Source organism: Podarcis vaucheri (genome assembly GCF_965113315.1).
Source record: "Podarcis vaucheri genome assembly, chromosome: 13".
NCBI classification, from domain to species: Eukaryota; Metazoa; Chordata; class Lepidosauria; order Squamata; family Lacertidae; genus Podarcis; species Podarcis vaucheri.
In genome coordinates, this window is record NC_138751.1 from 26,124,487 (window position 1) to 26,142,583 (window position 18,097).

The 18,097-nt window shown below is 38.3% G+C and overlaps 1 protein-coding gene across 1 annotated transcript in view; it reads right to left on the reverse strand.

Moving 5' to 3' along the window:
* Positions 1–3,515: 3,515 nt before the first annotated feature.
* Positions 3,516–18,097, reverse strand: part of LOC309517498 (vomeronasal type-2 receptor 26-like) — a gene marked incomplete at both ends in the record, with an annotated part of 31,037 nt that continues 16,455 nt past the window's right edge. The window contains 4 exons of the mRNA XM_082196727.1: positions 3,516–4,414; positions 4,632–4,758; positions 5,215–5,442; positions 5,724–6,254. Coding sequence (XP_082052853.1) covers positions 3,516–4,414; positions 4,632–4,758; positions 5,215–5,442; positions 5,724–6,254 — 1,785 coding nt within the window. The remainder of the gene's footprint in view (positions 4,415–4,631; positions 4,759–5,214; positions 5,443–5,723; positions 6,255–18,097) is intronic.

Consider the following 18,097-nt stretch of genomic DNA (forward strand, 5'->3'; position numbering starts at 1 on the left):
TTCAGAATTGGGTGGTGGCCTGCCAGCTCTGCAGCTTTTGAGGCTTGGAGCATGTTCTCCCACAGGAGAGCCACGGAAAGAATGTAGTTGATCATGGAAGCCATGGACTCAAAAATATTGAAAACCTCTCATCTAAGGTGTCTTATTTAAAAAAGAAACAATTAAGCAATACATTACATTACAGCTAACCAATGTAGTACATAAAGTAGTTTCAAATTACTCATGACCAGGCACATTATTCAGCTTATGATCAAAAACATTCTGTTAAAGTGTATCAATATAGAATCCCTCAATGCTGTACAAAGTCTGGCTTCAAGAAAGTGGCAATCCCTTAGTCACTCAGTAGGTAAATCCCTTACATAAGTTCTTCAAACAATGCTGGTGGAGGTTCTTCAGTGAAGGATAATTGTTTGGAGATTATGAAGATCTGAGAAGCTAGGCCACCAAGGATGAGGTCTCCTGACTGGTGATACTTGTGAAGTGGAGGGTGTGGATCATGGACATGACACTTCACAATGTGAGTCTTGCATGTCATTTCAGGAAGCAGTGCCAGCAGCAACACCACAAATGCCACCATCCTGAGTGTAAGGAGAAATCTCCACAAGACTTATTATATTGTGTTTCCACTGACACCTCTCTTAATGTATTGTCTATAGTTTCAAAGGCAGGTATTGAATACTTGTCAGTCTGAAATAAACTTAAACCTGAAGAATAAGATTTTGTTAGTCCTGAGCCATATTTTGAACATGGCACTTATATAAAATACTTCAATGTCTCCACCACTAAAAATTGTAGGTGGTTTTGCATGCGGCAGAATTAATTACAGTCTACTTTATAATAACAAAGGAAAATAATTACAAAGTCAAGGTTGGAGTTTCCCCTGAGGAATTGCAGAAGCTTTCAAAAAATTATGTTTGTCACACCTGGACATGAGTTTTCCTTTGCTTCATTTTCTGCCTAGTAATTTTGATCTGATGTGCAGCTTAGAGCTTAGCTTTCCATTAGTTTTTTGCCCTTCCTGAATGGTCCAATTGAGTTTTGATCTTTATTTATTTCTCTCCTTTTTACTTTACAAAGCTGTTATTATACTTCACCAGACCTTAACCTATTATACAGTATTTGTAAGAATGGATTCCAAATATAATTGAGTTTGTCCATGGCAAGTCTGTGTTTATATGCAAGTTGTTCACATGTTTTGAGTTTGTAAAAGTCTTCCATCCAATTGTAGAAGGGAGCTGCATTTTTATTTTTCCAATTCAGTCTTTTTGCTGTGGTAAGAGCATGGAGAGTCCACTCATATTGTCCTTTTGTAAGGTTTCATATGCTGGGTATATAATTCAATAGGATATTTTGCTCTGTAAATGTAAGGTTGTTCCGTATGGTTCTGTTGATAGTTTCAGTTACCTTCTGCCAAAAATCTCTCAGTATAGGACAATGAAAAAACATATGTTTTAGAGAAGCATTATCCCTATTGCATCTTTAACAGTTAGATACCCTAGATAGCCTTTTTTACACAAACATAATGGGGTCCAGTATATTCTAAATGTTATTTTTTGTTGTATGAGCCTCAATTTAAGTTTCTGAGATGCCCTTGTTATAGCACTTAAAACAGTTTCCTACTGTGTGGTTGAAATAGAGATCTCTAATTCTTTATTCCATTCCTCCCACAATACCTGTATATCAAATTGGTTTGCTAGTAACAAAGATTTATATATGTTGATGGTTGGGTTTTTTTTGTTGCACAAGAATTAATCAGCTGCTTCGATATCTCTGGGATCTCTGAGGCTATAAAAGCTGCTGATCCATAGATGGTGGTTGGCAAGTGTTTTATCTGGAGATATTGGCAGTGAGCATTTGCGTGCCAAGACCCCATGCCCCTCAATTGCCTATTGATTAATAAACACAGAGATGCAAATATTTAGGTTAATAGGCTAAAACAGGCCACAACTTTATTTGTTACAGTTGGGAGTGGTTTGGCTTAGGGTGAAGCCAGTCAGTATCTTGACTCCCACCTGTCTGCAGGGAGTCCAGCTAAGGGTAAGCTACCAATAGGGGGAGCCCTATGACTTACACCAAATAGGGACACCACAAGGGAATCCTGTTGGGGTCGTGGCATGGCCGTAGCCCACACCTGGGCTTCAGACAAGATCCACACCCCTAGATCCTGCTAATAGATTGCCCTTATAGAGGTGGGGCAGGCGGAGGATACAACCTCCCCTCCATTAAACAAAGGCTTACTCAGTGCCTAACCTTACAAAGTTGTGGTAGGCGAAAACCAAATGGCAGCTTTGTTAAGTGGAAAAATTCCTACCGGCTCCAACAATAAGGTGGCCGACATTTGTCCATAGCAAGATTGTGTCATACCAAAGCTTAAAAAGAGGACGGGTAGGTTGGGAGATCCAATGAGAAGGTGAGAGAGGGAAGCCCCCTGACAGTGCTGCAGTTTAAAACACCCATGGCCACGCCCTTCTCCAGCATTGATTGGCCAGGCGGGTGTGAGGCGGCCGGGAGTTGACAGGAGAGGGCATCAATCCCCTGCCCCCGAGCCAGATCACAATAAGGGCCGTGATGCCCAGCCATAACACCACCCACCGTGAAAGTTGAGTGGTCTTGTGTGTCAAGGGCCCATGCCCTGCAGTTTCCTATTGTTCCTAAACACACACTGACATGAGTATTTAGGTTTATGAGCTAAAACAGACCACAACTTTATTGGTTACAGATGTAAGTGGTTCGACTACTTCAATATCTCTGGGGTCACTGAGGCTGTAAAAGCTGCTGCTCCATAGATGGTGGTTAGTACATGTTTTATCTGGAGATATTTAGAGAAGGAATCAGCTCAATACTATTCAACCATGCTTATATAACTATTATTCCAAAGCCCAGCAAGGTGTTTTGGCCTTTATTTAAAGATTTTTTTTAAAAAACATGTTACTCGCAAATGTGCATATGTGTATTAAAAATGCTATTCTGTCCGTATTTTTAAAATAAAAATAATGTGGAAACAGGACAGAACGAATGCATGGAGAGTTTTTCCATCCATAAAAATGAAAAAGACCCCAGGAATACAAAACCATGGTCTTCAGCATGAAAATAAATAGACTTTTCAAATGCAATTTAGTTGGATAATGTGGGATACTGACCTCCAGGAGGAAAGATGGCTGGCTTGTTCTTGATTGCCAACTCTTCATTGGCAGATTATTATGAGGTGATTAATGATAGCAAAGATGTAAGTTTTGCTTATTATGGTCTTCCTTTGAAGATAGGGAGATCAAGAGATTAACCTCAAATATTCTGGAAAAAATGCTTTTCTTCTCAGTGGAAACAAGAAGTTTTGGGATGTGGGGAACATCTTAGTGCAAGCAACCACCACCATGCTAGACACAGCAATTATAAAACTATGAGGAAGAGCTATGTAGGAGAACAGTTTCAATAGAACCTCTCATAATAATTTGTTCTGGAAACATTCAAATATCCAGCACAAAAACTATAGCCAAACATGCAGATACTTAAATGCTTCAATAACCTCTTTTTATTAGCTGTTCCCTCTTATTCAGCTCAGGCCTCAACAAAAGAATGTAACATTTTGGGGAAAATATGCAACCCAACAAACCAGCACTGGAGGCTAAAATAGAAAAACTCTCCACAGCAACCATGTATTTTCCCTTGGAGCTCAGATAGGCTGGAATAAATGACACCCAAACACTGCAGAAGACCAACATGCTGAAAGTGATGAACTTGGCTTCATTGAAACTGTCAGGTAACTTCCTGGCCAGGAAAGCTACAGTGAAACTGATAGTGGCCAGCAAGCCCATGTAGCCCAAGACACAATAAAACATAGGTACAGATCCTTCATTACATTCTAGTACAATTTCTTCAGTAAGGGATTTTGTGTCAATGTCTGGGAAAGGGGGAGTAGTAGCCAGCCACACAGTACAAATGGCTGCTTGAATAAAGGAGCAAGAGAAAACAATGGTGCTGGCCAACTTCTTCCCCACCCACTTCTGCATCCTTGATCCTGGTTTGTTGGCCATGAAAGCCAGAACCACAGTGATGGTTTTTGCCAGCACACAAGAAACAGCCACTGAGAAGATGATGCCAAAAGCAATCTGTCGAAGACACACCACCTTCTTAGGCTGTCCAATGAATAGCAAAACGCAAAGGAAGCAGAGTAGAAGGGAGGTGAGGAGAGTGTAGGTGAGGTCCCTGTTATTTGCTTTGACAAGGGGAGTGTTGTGGTGCTTCATAAATGTCCCTAGCACCAGAGCGGTGGTCAAAGCAAAGGAAAGAGCGCAACAGGCCAAGCCTATCCCCAAAGGTTCTTCATAAGACAAGAAGATGACAATCTTGTGAAGACAGAAATCCTGTTCTTTGTTTGGATAGCTTTGCTCCATGCATTTGTAGCAATCCTTCATGTCTGAAAAGAAAAGTTATTGACTTCCTCTCACAAAATCTGAACAGTACATATTGCCAAGGAAGGAAGGATGCAAGAATTGGGGGTGAAGTGAGGCACCCATGGGAGAAGCTACCTAATATTTTGTGGCAAACTCCCTCTCAGTATTGGCTCATGTAGACCAGTCTATCATTGCCCACTCCTCACCTGGGAAAATACTGCTGAGTCATTCATTTCTTACCTTTCTGGTCTGAAATCTTCCCTTGAGGACATGGGATGCAGTCATAGCAGCAAAATGACTTCCCCTCCTTCACTTTCTTGCTAGAGCCAGGATTGCAGCTTTCACTGCACACAGAAATAGGCCTCACCTAAGTCATGAAGGATACAGTACAAGAAATATTTTGTGCTGAATCCATAAATCAAAAAGAACAAAGTGAGAATGAGGAGCTTGGAATCCTTATACTGGGGCCTTTTAAAATGTTACTATAGTGATGTTTCCCCACATTTTTCTACACCATCATATTGGTAATGGTTGACTTTTTTCTGTTTTCTTTTAAATTATTCACTGTTGTTATTTTTTCACAGCAAGGCAGAATTGATGGAAATTCCTCAGTCAATAATATCAAAAGGGCAGAACCTTTGGAAGATAATTTAATATAGTATTTTATATATTTCTGTGGGTTTTTTTAACCTTCTCAATTAACACACTCTCTTTTCGAGCAGTCATTCATTGTCCACTAAAAATCATTTTACATATCAGAACACAGTGGCAGTGCTCATTCAAACCTGGAAGTCAATCTAAATTCCATACAATTAGATTCTACCTGGTTAAACCAGGTATGCCATGTCACAGCATCTTCATTGATGGTGAATAGTTGGTCAGAAGAAACCTGGGGATCCACTGTCCCAACCTTCATCCCCTGAAAGGATTGGTTGGAGAAAATAATCCAGTTGATAATATCAAATCCAGCAACAAGCACCCCTTTCTTGTCAAAAGAAATCATGTCCCCAGCACTGTTGTTAAATGAAATGCTTCTCAGAAAATGATGTAGCTAGTATGGAAAGAAAAGGCAAGAGTTTAGAACATTCTTTAGTGGGATCTTTCAGACTAAATTCAATACCATCAGTTTAATGATGGCATGGGTGGGTTTTGAGTGGAGGAAGACAGATCAACAAAATTGCATCAGTCTCCACAGATAAAGGCAGAAAAAACTATTTTCCATTTCATGGTAAGAGGAAGGGAGATGTAAATGCCAAGATGAAAAAGGTTCTTTGGGGTCTTTCCTAACACACAGGATAAAATACAATGTTGGATAAAATATCAACCCATTACCTGCCACAAATCTTGAGTCTGAACTGTCCATCTTCCTCTATCCACCATTGCCCTCTTTTTAAGTCGAGATGAAGACACAGTTTGTAGAGCATGTGCCATGACATAGACAGCATTATAGATACTGTAGCTGTGGCCAGTCATGCTCATTTCAAAATAAGTGCCAGGAAGGCTCTCCAGCTTTTCATCCCCTGTGCAAATGTTCCCTTGCACCTCGTCAACAGTGGTATTTTGGAATATACAGTCAAAGGCCTGTTCCCAGAAGTGCCTGATAAAACCATCACCTTTTGTGCTGGAAGGGCTTCTGCTCTCAAGGAAAGTTTTAAATCCTGATAGATTATTGGAGTGAAATGTGAAGGACAGAGCACCATGAAGCATTTGTGTCTCCCAAGTCCTCTGATAGACAAATGAGACAAGCGCCATCTGGGCTGTCATTATCCATACTTTGCCTTTAGGTTTTTTAGACACATCTAGATTTGACAAATATGGCAACCATCTCAAAAAAACCAAAGTATAGGATTCTCCAGAAGCCACCAATACATTTGTTTGAGAGTACATGATTTTATCATGTATTCTTGCCCCATCTTCCATCATGCTTCCCATTTCAGTGACGAAGGATAACATGGGTAATCTCTCTATGAAGGCAAAACAAATGCCATTCTGGGAGAACACTGGAAGCACACTTTGCAGAAATCTTTCTCCACTGTCATTATCCATCACAATTATCCCAATCCACTTCCACCAGAAATGCAGAAGCAAAGAAAGAATCCCTTCATACTGAAGGGCTTCCTCAGGGACCAGCTGGTAGAACAAAAGGCCTGAGGCTTTGTCATGCCTCACTGGAGCTGGGCCATATGTTAACTAAAGAGAGATATGGAATGGAGGGGTGTGTGATGATAATAGTAACAACAATATTGAGAAATATGAATGCCCAAAGTTCAGCACATACACTATTCAAGCAGAAATTACAACAACCTGGCAAGCAAGTGAATGTTGTTATTTTCATGCTGCAAAGAGGGGCCTTATACTGATCAAATGGTGGCTAGCTTATGTCCACCTTGCAGAGGGAAGCTGGGGAGAACTGGCTGAGGGAACAACTGCACTGCAGAGTCCTTGTCTCACACCTTTAACCAAAAACTTGTTTTAAACACAATACAACACAATTGTCAATATAAATTAAGTTTGTTTGCTTATTGCCCATTCATTTCTTGGTTCTATTTAAGGTGCTGAAGCTAATATTTAAAGCCATAAATATCTTAGACCCCAAATATTAAAAAGACTGCCTCCTTCGCTACAGTCCCACTTGGGTATTAAGATTGGCAGTGTGGTCCATCTTGCTTGTTCTACCATCTCAAAAACCTGGGACTGGTGGCATGGGAAAGGACATTCTCTTTGGTAGCCCCTAAGTTGTGGGTCTCCCTCCCCACAGAGGTGCACCTGGCAAATTCAGTATGTAGTTTACACTGAGAGCTGAAGAAATATCATTTTACCCTGGCTGTTGACACCTGATATCTGTATTTTCATGACCTAGCTTCTTCCCATTACATATCAGATAGGTGGCATCACTGTTATCTGTTTGGCACCTACTGGAAATTTTCCATTTTCAATCAGTCTTTTAAGTGGAGATGTTTATCCCTATCTTTATCCATGTTGGGTTTTAAATTGTTTTTATGCATGTAATGATTTTAGTTTCCTTTTTATATGTTGAACTTGTATACATGATTTGATTGTTGAATATTTTTATTGTTAGATGACTTTGAGATGTTTCATAGGAAAAGATTAATAAGTGGAAATAACTAAATAGATAGTAATAAACACAATACCTAAATAATGTATAAGTACTTTAAACAGCACACATTTCTCACCACCTAGCCTTACCTGTATTCAAGTTACTCAAGTATGGAGCTTCTTGATCAGTTCAATGAAAATCAGGATCTACATACTTTTGAAAATGGGTCACCTTCCTACATGTGGTCCAGTCTAGAATAAGAACTTCAACATACATATATGGCTCCCCTCCTATCCTGGCCCAATAATGTGTATAACAGATGGCAAAAAGGAGAATGAATTAAAAAAATGAATTTCACTCATCCAAATTTAGCTAGATGCTGTAGATCTTCTGTTCTTCTGTTTAATCTGCACAAGTACCCAGAAGAATATTTTCATGAATCTCAGCTCAGCCTTTTATGGATTCCCATTTATGAACAACCAAACACAAAACGAATAAACCCTAATGGGTGTTTCTCCTGATCTGGACATGAAAGGTACAGTAAAGATCACGTCTACCTCATTACCTTCATTTTACACATTTATGTCAATAAACAATGAAATGGAATCTGGAAGGATAAAGCAGGTATGAAAGATGTTCAAAATTGCATGTTTCACACACACACTACCTGTGGAATTTTATATTGATCCAAGATTGTTGCCACATGAAGAGAGACTGGAGAGTCCAACCCACCAATAACTGCTATCAGGTCATCCTGACTGCCACATTTGTAGTTGGGGGAAAATCTGTTTAGTGTAGATATCAGAAGCATTGTGGCATGATAGGTCCACTTTCCATTGAAATAGCTGTCATAGATGTGGAAGCCCAAGGTAACATTGGGTAAGAGGTGGAGGTTTTCATTGATCTCCTTGACTGCGAATGCCAAGGCTAGGATGTGTTGGTAATGCTTTGGCACTACACTAGAACAAGAATTACATTCTGTTAAGCTTCTAAAAAATACAGCTATGTTACGTGTAAGCTTCTTTAAATATTGTTATATATATTTTTAGTATTTACACAACTTCTTTCTTCATGGCACACTCTTCCACTGTCTCCCAAGATGGCAGGTGTCAGCACAATACATTCCTTGATGTAATCTTAGGCATAACATTGTCTACACAAAGGTGAAGCTACCTGAGTGATAATCTTCAGGGAATGATATTGCCTATACCTATATGTGCAGAGATGACAGAACTAAACAGCATCAGTGTTCATCTTCAGAACTGTATGCTAGCCTTTATTGTACAGTTTTATGTTTTATAGCTGTAACCTACTTTGATGTATATTTTTATGACACAGTGGTATATAAACATTTTTATAACTAAATAAAAAAAAAATATTGCACAGCCTGACTTTTCTTCAAAATGACATTTTCTTGGTAATGACCTTCAAAATTTAAAGTGTTATATAAAAACATATAATCTAAACACAATAATAGGTGCTATTTAGTATTTAGCTCTAACAAATATTCATTTATTCCAGTTATATTCTTACTCTAAATTAAATGCCTTTGGTACAGAGTGCCTTATGAAGATTTTCTGAACAAATCAGAGATGTAGAAAACAATGAAATCACACCAAACAAGGAGAAAATGAGCTTTTTGTTTGTTTGCTTGCTTATCATCAGGAATCAGATTTGAAGGAAGATAGTGGCGACTCTCAGGTGAACAATTTCTACATAATACTTTCTTAGTCACATCTGAAAAAAGCAACTCTTCCTTGATATTTTGAAAGATGGCAATTAGGGTACCAAAATTATGAATAAATAAATAAAGATGAGAAAAGTAACACCTGCAGTATTTTTAAAGAAGGAGGGGAGCAGAAATTGGGCTTTAACCCAAGATTTTGCCATCTGTGAGATGGAATCAGAAACATTCGTGAAGTATAGGGTGATCAATGACTTTTTACAATGATAGATATATAACCAGTAGCTGGGAATCATGAGCAGGATGTTCCAAAAGTATAGCAGGTTAAGAAAAGCATTTCTGAATCAGACCACAGGTCTATCTTTTCCAGTACCCTGTGCTCACAGGGGCCAGACTGATTCCTACTGTTCTATTGTGCTCATCTCCTACTTGTGGTCTTCCAATTGAAATGGTTGTATAACTGGGAATTAGCTTTTAAATAATATACCAGGTGTGCATGACCATCAGACTCACCTGCATAGATAGCAGGAGACAGAGATAAAAGCTTCGTTGGTTACAGGTGCCTGGTTGAAATAAGACACAAAACATCCCTAGCATATCTAATTAGGTCCATAGAGCGTGTGCTTCTTTTCTCTAGAAAACAAGGTCCCTGCCCCTGGAACAACCTTCCTCAGACCTGAAGCTTTTTCCACAGTCCTAACCCATAAGTCATCAAAATGAAATGCATATCTAAGACTGATTGAATAAATGAAGGGAAATTTCTTACATAAGTTCTTCAATCAATGCTGGTGGGGGTTCTTCAGTGAAGGATAATTCTTTGGAGACGATGAAATTGTGAGAAGCTATGCCACCAAGAATGAGCTCCCCTGACTGGTGATACTTGTGAAGTGGAGGGTGTGGATCATGGACATGACACTTCACAATGTGAGCCTTGCATATGTGAGGAAGCTGTGCCAGCAGCAACATCACAAAGGTCACCATCCTGATTGTAACAACAAACCTTCACTAGACTTACTTTATCGTGTTTCCACTGACAGCTCCATCATTTCAATGGCTGATCTGAATACTCGTCTGTCTGCAGTACACCTGAAACCTGAAGAATAAATACTGTTATTCCTGAACAAGACTTTTTTCCAGCCAGAACTCACCATGTGGGCGCTGTTGCCATTATAAAAGAACAAGGGAGGTGTTCAGGGTAAGTTCCAGCACCTCTTTTTTTTTAGAAAAATAGCACTGGTCCCGAGACATATTTTTTAACATGACACATATATAACATCCATTGCAGTCTCCAGCACTAATAATTACAAGTGGTTTAACATGTGTCAGAGTTAATTACAGTCTACTTTATAAGAACAAAGGAAAATAATTTAAAAGTCATGGTTGAAGTTTTCCCTGTGGAATTACAGAAGATTTCAGAAAATCATGTTTGTCACACCTGGGCAGAAGTTTTCCTTTGTTCACTTTTCTGCCAAGGAATTGTGATCTTATGAGCAGCACACAGGATAGTTTTCCATTAGGGTTTGTTTTTTGTTTACTTCCTGAATGGCCTAATGAATTTATCTGCCTTTTAGAAACCTTTCAAAATACTTTAAAGAATGGGTATTTGGACACACACACACACACACACACACACACACACACACGCTATTTTTGTCTATTTTCCTATCATTTTAATGCAGAAACAAGAGAGAACAGACCCATGGACTGTATGTCATCCATAAAAAATGAAATGGGCCCCAGAAATACAGAACAATGATCTACAGCAGCAAAAGAAAGTGTGTGTGTGTGTGTGTGTGTGTGTGTGTGTGTGTCTGTGTTTCTATCTATATCTATATCATCTATATCTATATATCTATATCTATATCTATCTCACTTAATTGGATAATGTGGGATATTATGTGTACCAGCAGGCAGCAAGAAGGGATGGACAAATATATTGGCAAGGAGGGGAGGGCAAGAATAAAGGGAACATCAAAATGAGCTAGTTGAGAAAAGAGACAAAAACACATGGTGTGAGACCTGACTGTGAGGGTATATTAGCCTACCTAATATTAGCCTACCTAATTTGCAGTTCTCAAAGCAATATGTGAACAAAAATTTTGTAATCCTTGGAAATTTTCATGAAATATAGTTCTCCAACAAAATAACATTTGCATATATTAAACAGAAGTGTGTATTAAAATGCATTTATTCATCAAAAATGCACACAGAAATACATTGTATTAGGGAACATGGGAAGCTGTCTTATGCCAAGCGCTATATTTACCATATTGTAGGTTATGTTTTTTCTAGTTTTTGTTCCTGTAGCTTGCTATTTCTATTGCATTATTTTGGATCCCAGGCATTTTGTTGTGTGCATGCAACTTAAGACCCTGATTCTGAACTAAACTTTAGAAATCAAAATATTTGGTCCTGACATTGAGATACTGTGGTCCTCACATTGGGAAAGCACAACTAATTCTATTTAGAATTCAGGATTCATTTGAAGTGTTTGATGGTGCTACATTGGCAGGTATGTGTGAGGAGTTTTCTGGTAGCAAAGGTTCAGTGAGAACAATTAATCACTTTAACGGGGAATTGTGTAGTCTCTAGTCTTGTATTCAATGCTGTGGGACTCATTGGCAGTGTGGGTAGCACCTTTGAGGTCAACCCCTCGAGTTGTGGGGCCCTGGGAAGGGGTGAAGCAGGAAGGCCTTAATCCTCACCTGAGAGGTAGAGACTTAAGGCAATGGGTAGATGAAACACAACCCAACACCCTTGTCAAACTGGGTACATTCACAATTTGTTACAAGTAGGGGTTGTTGTTTTTTTTTTAAAAAAATAAAGTTTATTGAAAATATTAAAATGATTACCAAGCAAAAAGTGTTGTCTTCCAAGACAAATACATGTGCAGATGATAAGTCTTCTATGCAATCATCCAAATGGCATCAAAACAAACTGGGAAAATCATTTGCATTACAAATTTAGCTCATGAGTAGTTAACATTCCACACAATTGTCATCTACTGCAGACCTGTTAACTTCAATCCACCAAAAGTAGTCCAATTTGAGCAAACATGTGCCTTGCCTATTTCCTTGTGTGATCATGATATGTTTTATGGTTATAATCCAGAGGGTGATGTTCTGCCATTCATGTATAAACAAACTTCCAAGAGGAGTTGTATATCCGCAGCTAAACCAAATTATAAACATATGAACAGAAGAGTAGCTAAAGGGGAACCAGAGGGCAAAATGAGATATGTTGCAAGTCAGTTTGCTTTTAAGCAAAATTTTGTTCCATTCCTCTCCACTACAGATGATTCTCTTTTCTTCTAACTATAAGGAAGATCTATGTAGTAGCTGCAAGGGAAGCTCACATAACAGTTCTGTGGTTTTTTTACATTCAAATATCCAGCACACAGACTATAGCCAAACACACAGGTAGATAAATGTTTCAGTAACCCCTTCTTGTTAGCTGTTCCCTCTTGTTCAGTTCAGGCCTCAACAAAAGAATGTAACATTTTGGGAAAAATATGCAACCCAACAAACCAGCACTGGAGGCTAAAATAGAAAAACTCTCCACAGCAACCATGTATTTTCCCTTGGAGCTCAGATAGGCTGGAATAAATGACACCCAAACACTGCAGAAGACCAACATGCTGAAAGTGATGAACTTGGCTTCATTGAAACTGTCAGGTAACTTCCTGGCCAGGAAAGCTACAGTGAAACTGATAGTGGCCAGCAAGCCCATGTAGCCCAAGACACAATAAAACATAGGTACAGATCCTTCGTTACATTCTAGTACAATTTCTTCAGTAAGGGATTTTGTGTCAATGTCTGGGAAAGGGGGAGTAGTAGCCAGCCATACAATACAAATGGCTGCTTGAATAAAGGAGCAAAAGAAAACAATGGTGCTGGCCAACTTCTTCCCAACCCACTTCTGCATCCTTGATCCTGGTTTGTTGGCCATGAAAGCCAGAACCACAGTGATGGTTTTTGCCAGCACACAAGAAACGGCCACTGAGAAGATGATGCCAAAAGCAATCTGTCGAAGACACACCACCTTCTTAGGCTGTCCAATGAATAGCAAAACGCAAAGGAAGCAGAGTAGAAGGGAGGTGAGGAGAGTGTAGGTGAGGTCCCTGTTATTTGCTTTGACAAGGGGAGTGTTGTGATGCTTCATAAATGTCCCTAGCACCAGAGCGGTGGTCAAAGCAAAGGAAAGAGTGCAACAGGCCAAGCCTATCCCCAAAGGTTCTTTATAAGACAAGAAGATGACAATCTTGTGAAGACAGAAATCCTGTTCTTTGTTTGGATAGCTTTGCTCCATGCATTTGTAGCAATCATTCATGTCTGAAATGAAAAGTTATTGACTTCCTCTCACAAAATCTGAACAGTACATATTGCCAAGGAAGGAAGGATGTAAGAATTGGGGGTGAAGTGAGGCACCCATGGGAACAGCTACCTAATATTTTGTGGCAAACTCCCTCTCAGTATTGGCTCATGTAGACCAGTGGGTCATTGCCCACTCCTCCCCTGGGAAAATACTACTGAGTCTTCTTTTTTAGGGGAGCTAAGGGTGTGGCTATGGTGCCTCCATTTTGGTTGGGAGTGGTACTTTACCACAAGCAATATAAACAGTATATTCAAGAACAATTCTTTGAAGCAATATAAATGATAGTTCTATTTACCGGTAATTCATTTCTTACCTTTCTGGTCTGAAATCTTCCCTTGAGGACATGGGATGCAATCATAGCAGCAAAATGACTCCCCCTCCTTCACTTTCTTGCTGGAGCCAGGATTGCAGCTTTCACTGCACACAGAAATGGGCCTTACCTAAGACATGAAGGATACAGTATAGCAATAATCAGTACAATAATAAATATTTTGTGCTGAATCCATAAAACAAAAAGAACAGAGTGAGAATGAGGAGATTGGAATCCTTATACTGGGGCCTTTTAAAATGTTACTATAGTTATGTTTTCCCACCTTTTTCTACATCATCATGTTGGCAATGTTTGTCTTGTTTCCTGTCTACCGTAAATTATGAACTGTTGTTATTTTCTGATAGGAAGGCAGAAGGTAACCTGGGTGTCTCTAACCTGATTGTCACTTAAGTGGGAAAGGAAAATGCAAGTTAGATGGGTAGAATACATGTGATTGGTTGAATCCATTTATTTCTGGGTCTTTCCAATGTTGCCACAGTAGTATCAGGTGGGGCTATAGAAAAATCCACCTGAAACCCATTCTGCAATAGTACTAAATGAATGGGTTCAATATAGAGAACTAACTATTGCATTCAGATTAAGGAGATGACACTGCATTATACAAATATCTGCAATATAGTGTAAAAATTGTGTGTTTCTGAAGAAACATATACTTTCTTTCCTTTGAAAAAGTTCTTATATAGCATGCTAAGAATTGATTAAAATTCCTCAGTCAATAATATCAAGAGGAAAGTACCTTTGGAAGATAATTTAATATGGCAATTTTATATATTCCTGTGGGGGTTTTTAACCTTCTCAATTAACACACTCTCTTTTCGAGCAGTCATTCATTGTCCACTAAAAATCATTTTACATATCAGAACACAGTGTCAGTGCTCATTAAACCTGGAAGTCAATCCAAATTGCATACAATTAGATTCTACCTGGTTAAACCAGGTATGCCATGTCACAGCATCTTCATTGATGATGAATAGTTGGTCAGAAGAACCCTGGGGATCCACTGTCCCAACCTTCATCCCCCGAAAGGATTGGTTGGAGAAAATAATCCAGTTGATAATATCAAATCCAGCAACAAGCACCCCATTCTTGTCAAAAGAAATCATGTCCCCAGCACTGTTGTTAAACGAAATGCTTCTCAGAAAGTGATGAAGCTAGAATAGAAAGAAAAGGCAAGAGTGTTTTTTTTGTTAATTTTTTTATTGATTTCATATTTTCAAAACAAATTTCCAATATCAATAAGAAACATTCCTTTTTCAATTCACCCCCTCCCTATTGACTTTCCTCAGCTTCCATTTCTGGTTTATTACATCAGATGATACATTCTGCTGTTTGTATATAGTACTATGTTATCACATTGTTATATTTCTTGTTTTGTTTAAATAAAGTTGTAAATGTTTATTGAAATCCTGCCAACGAGCCCATTATTTTTTGTTTCTGCAAATATATTGTAAAAGGTTCCCATTCTTTTTCAAAGTCCCTATTGTCCTTTTCTTGCAGTTTGTCCGTTAACTTTGCTAACTCTGCGTAGTTCATCAGTTTTTCTTGCCATTGTTCTTTACATGGTATTCCACTCTTCCAATTTTGTGCTATTAGAATTCTTGCTGCTGTTGTAGCATACATAATGTTCTTTTTTCTTTTGGCAGCTCTTGTCCTAAAATACCTAACAGAAAAGCTTCTGTTTTTTTAACAAATGTTATTTTAAATATTTTTTTCCAGTTCATTGTATATCATTTCCCATTTTTAAAAAATAATCTTGCAATCCCACCACATATGATAAAAAGTACCTTCCCCTTCTTTACACTTCCAACAGTTCTTTTGTTCTGTTTTATATATTTTTTGCCAATTTTACTGGTGTGATATACCATCTGTTCATAATTTTCATGTAATTCTCCTTCAACCGTATGCAATCTTTAAATTTCAAATTCACTTTCCAAAATCTTATCCAATTCTCAGACTATATATTATGGCCTACATCCTGTGCCCACTTAATCATTACTGATTTGACTTCTTCATATTTGGTTTCCCATTCCAACAATATATTATACACTTTCTTTAATAGTTTGGAATTATCATCTATAATATCCTTTTGGAATTTAGAAACCGTATAAGTAAATCCTTTCTTATTGTCTTCTTTTAAAATTTCATTTAATTGTCTATGTTGCAACCAACACTGAAGGTTTTCTTTTATCTCGTCATAGTCTTTCAATTTTAACTTTCCTTGTTGTTCTATTAATAAGTCTCTGTATGTTAGCCATGTTTCTTTCATTGTTGATGTTTTAACTGATAGCGCTTCAATGGGTGATAACCACCACAGAGTTTTGGGTTCCAGTAATTCTTTGTATTTTCCCCATACCTTTATTAATGATTTTCTTATTATATGATTATGGAATCCTCTGTGTACTTTAGCTTTCCCATACCACAGGTATGCTTGCTAACCAAATCTGTTATTGTGTCCTTCCAACTCTATTCTCTCCCCCCCCCCAATTTTATCCAATTCCGAATCCAAGTAAGACATGCTGCTTCATTGTAAATTTTAAAATCTGGAAGGGAAAAGCCTCTTTCTTTTAAATCTATAAGTATTTTATGTTTTATCCTTGGCCTTTTCCCACTCCAGATTAATTTTGAAATATCTTTTTGCTATTTCTTGAAGCAGACATTATTACTTATTATTGGTATTGTCTCAAATAGGAACAACATTTTTGGTAGTGCATTCATTTTAAGTGCTGCAATTCTTCCTAAGAGGGAAAGAGTCATCCTATTCCATTTTTTCTAGATTCCTTTTTATTTCATTCCAGACTTTTTCATAATTATCTTTGTAAATACTGAGGTTCTTTGTCGTCAATCATATTCCTAAGTATTTTACCTTTTTGTGGATTTCTATATCTATAGATTCTGATAGCTCCTTCTTTACTCTTTCTTTAAGATTTTTAACTAACAATTTAGTTTTATTTTTGTTGAGTTCAAATCCTGCCACCTGTCCAAACTTCTAAAACATTTCTAATACTCTAGGGAGAGAATTCTTTGGATCCTCTGCTGTAATAACCAAATCATCAGCAAAAGCTTTCAATTTGTGCTCATATTTTTTTTAATTCTGATTCCTCCCCTCTTTGTCAGCCCTGATATTTCTGGATAAAACCTCCAAGACCAGAAGTTATATCTGAATCTTGCTTTGGGATTAATTTTATAAATGCCTTTAAGAAAATGCAAGAATTTAGAACATTCTACAGTGGGATCATTTAGACTAAATTCAACACCATCAGTTCAATGATGGCATGGGTAGTTTCTGAGTGGAGGAACACATCAGTGTTCACAGATAAAGGCAGAAAATATGGAACTATTTTCCACCTGATGGTAAGAGGTAGGGAAATGTAAATATGAAGATCTTTGAGATCTTTCTCAACACACAGGATATAATACAATGTTTGATGAAATATTAGCCCATTACCTGCCACAAGTCTTTAGTCTGAACTGCCCATCTTCCTCCATCCACCATTGCCCTCTTTTTAAGACTAGATGAAGATACAGTTTGTAGAGCATGTGCCATGACATAGACAGCATTATAGATACTGTAGCTGTGGCCAGTCATGCTCATTTCAAAATAAGTTCCAGGAAGGTTCTCCAGCTTTTCATCCCCTGTGCAAATGTTCCCTTGCACCTTGTCAACTAAGATATTTGGGAATACACAGTCAAAGGCCTGTTCCCAGAAGTGCCTGATAAAACTGTCTCCTTTTATGCTGGAAGGGCTTCTGCTCTCAAGGAAGGTTTTAAATCCTGATAGATTATTGGAGTGAAATGTGAAGGACAGAGCACCATGGAGTATCTGTGTATCCCAAGTCCTTTGATAGACCAATGAGACAAGCTCCATCTGGGCTGTCATTATCCATACTTTGCCTTTTGGTTTGTTGGAGTCATGTTGTAGGTGTGACAGATATGGCAACCATCTCAAGTACATAACAGAGTAAGATTCTCCAGAAGCCACCAATACATTTGTTTGAGAGTACATGATTTTATCATGTATTCTTGCCCCATCTTCCATCATGCTTCCCATTTCAGTGACAAAGGATAACATGGGACATCTCTCTATGAAGGCAAAACAGATGCCTCTCTGGGACAACACTGGAACCACACTTTGCAGAAATCTTTCTCCACTGTCATTATCCATCACAATTATCCCAATCCACGTCCACCTGAAATGCAGAAGCAAAGAGAGAATCCCTTCATACTGAAGGGCTTCCTCAGGGACCAGCTGGTAGAACAAA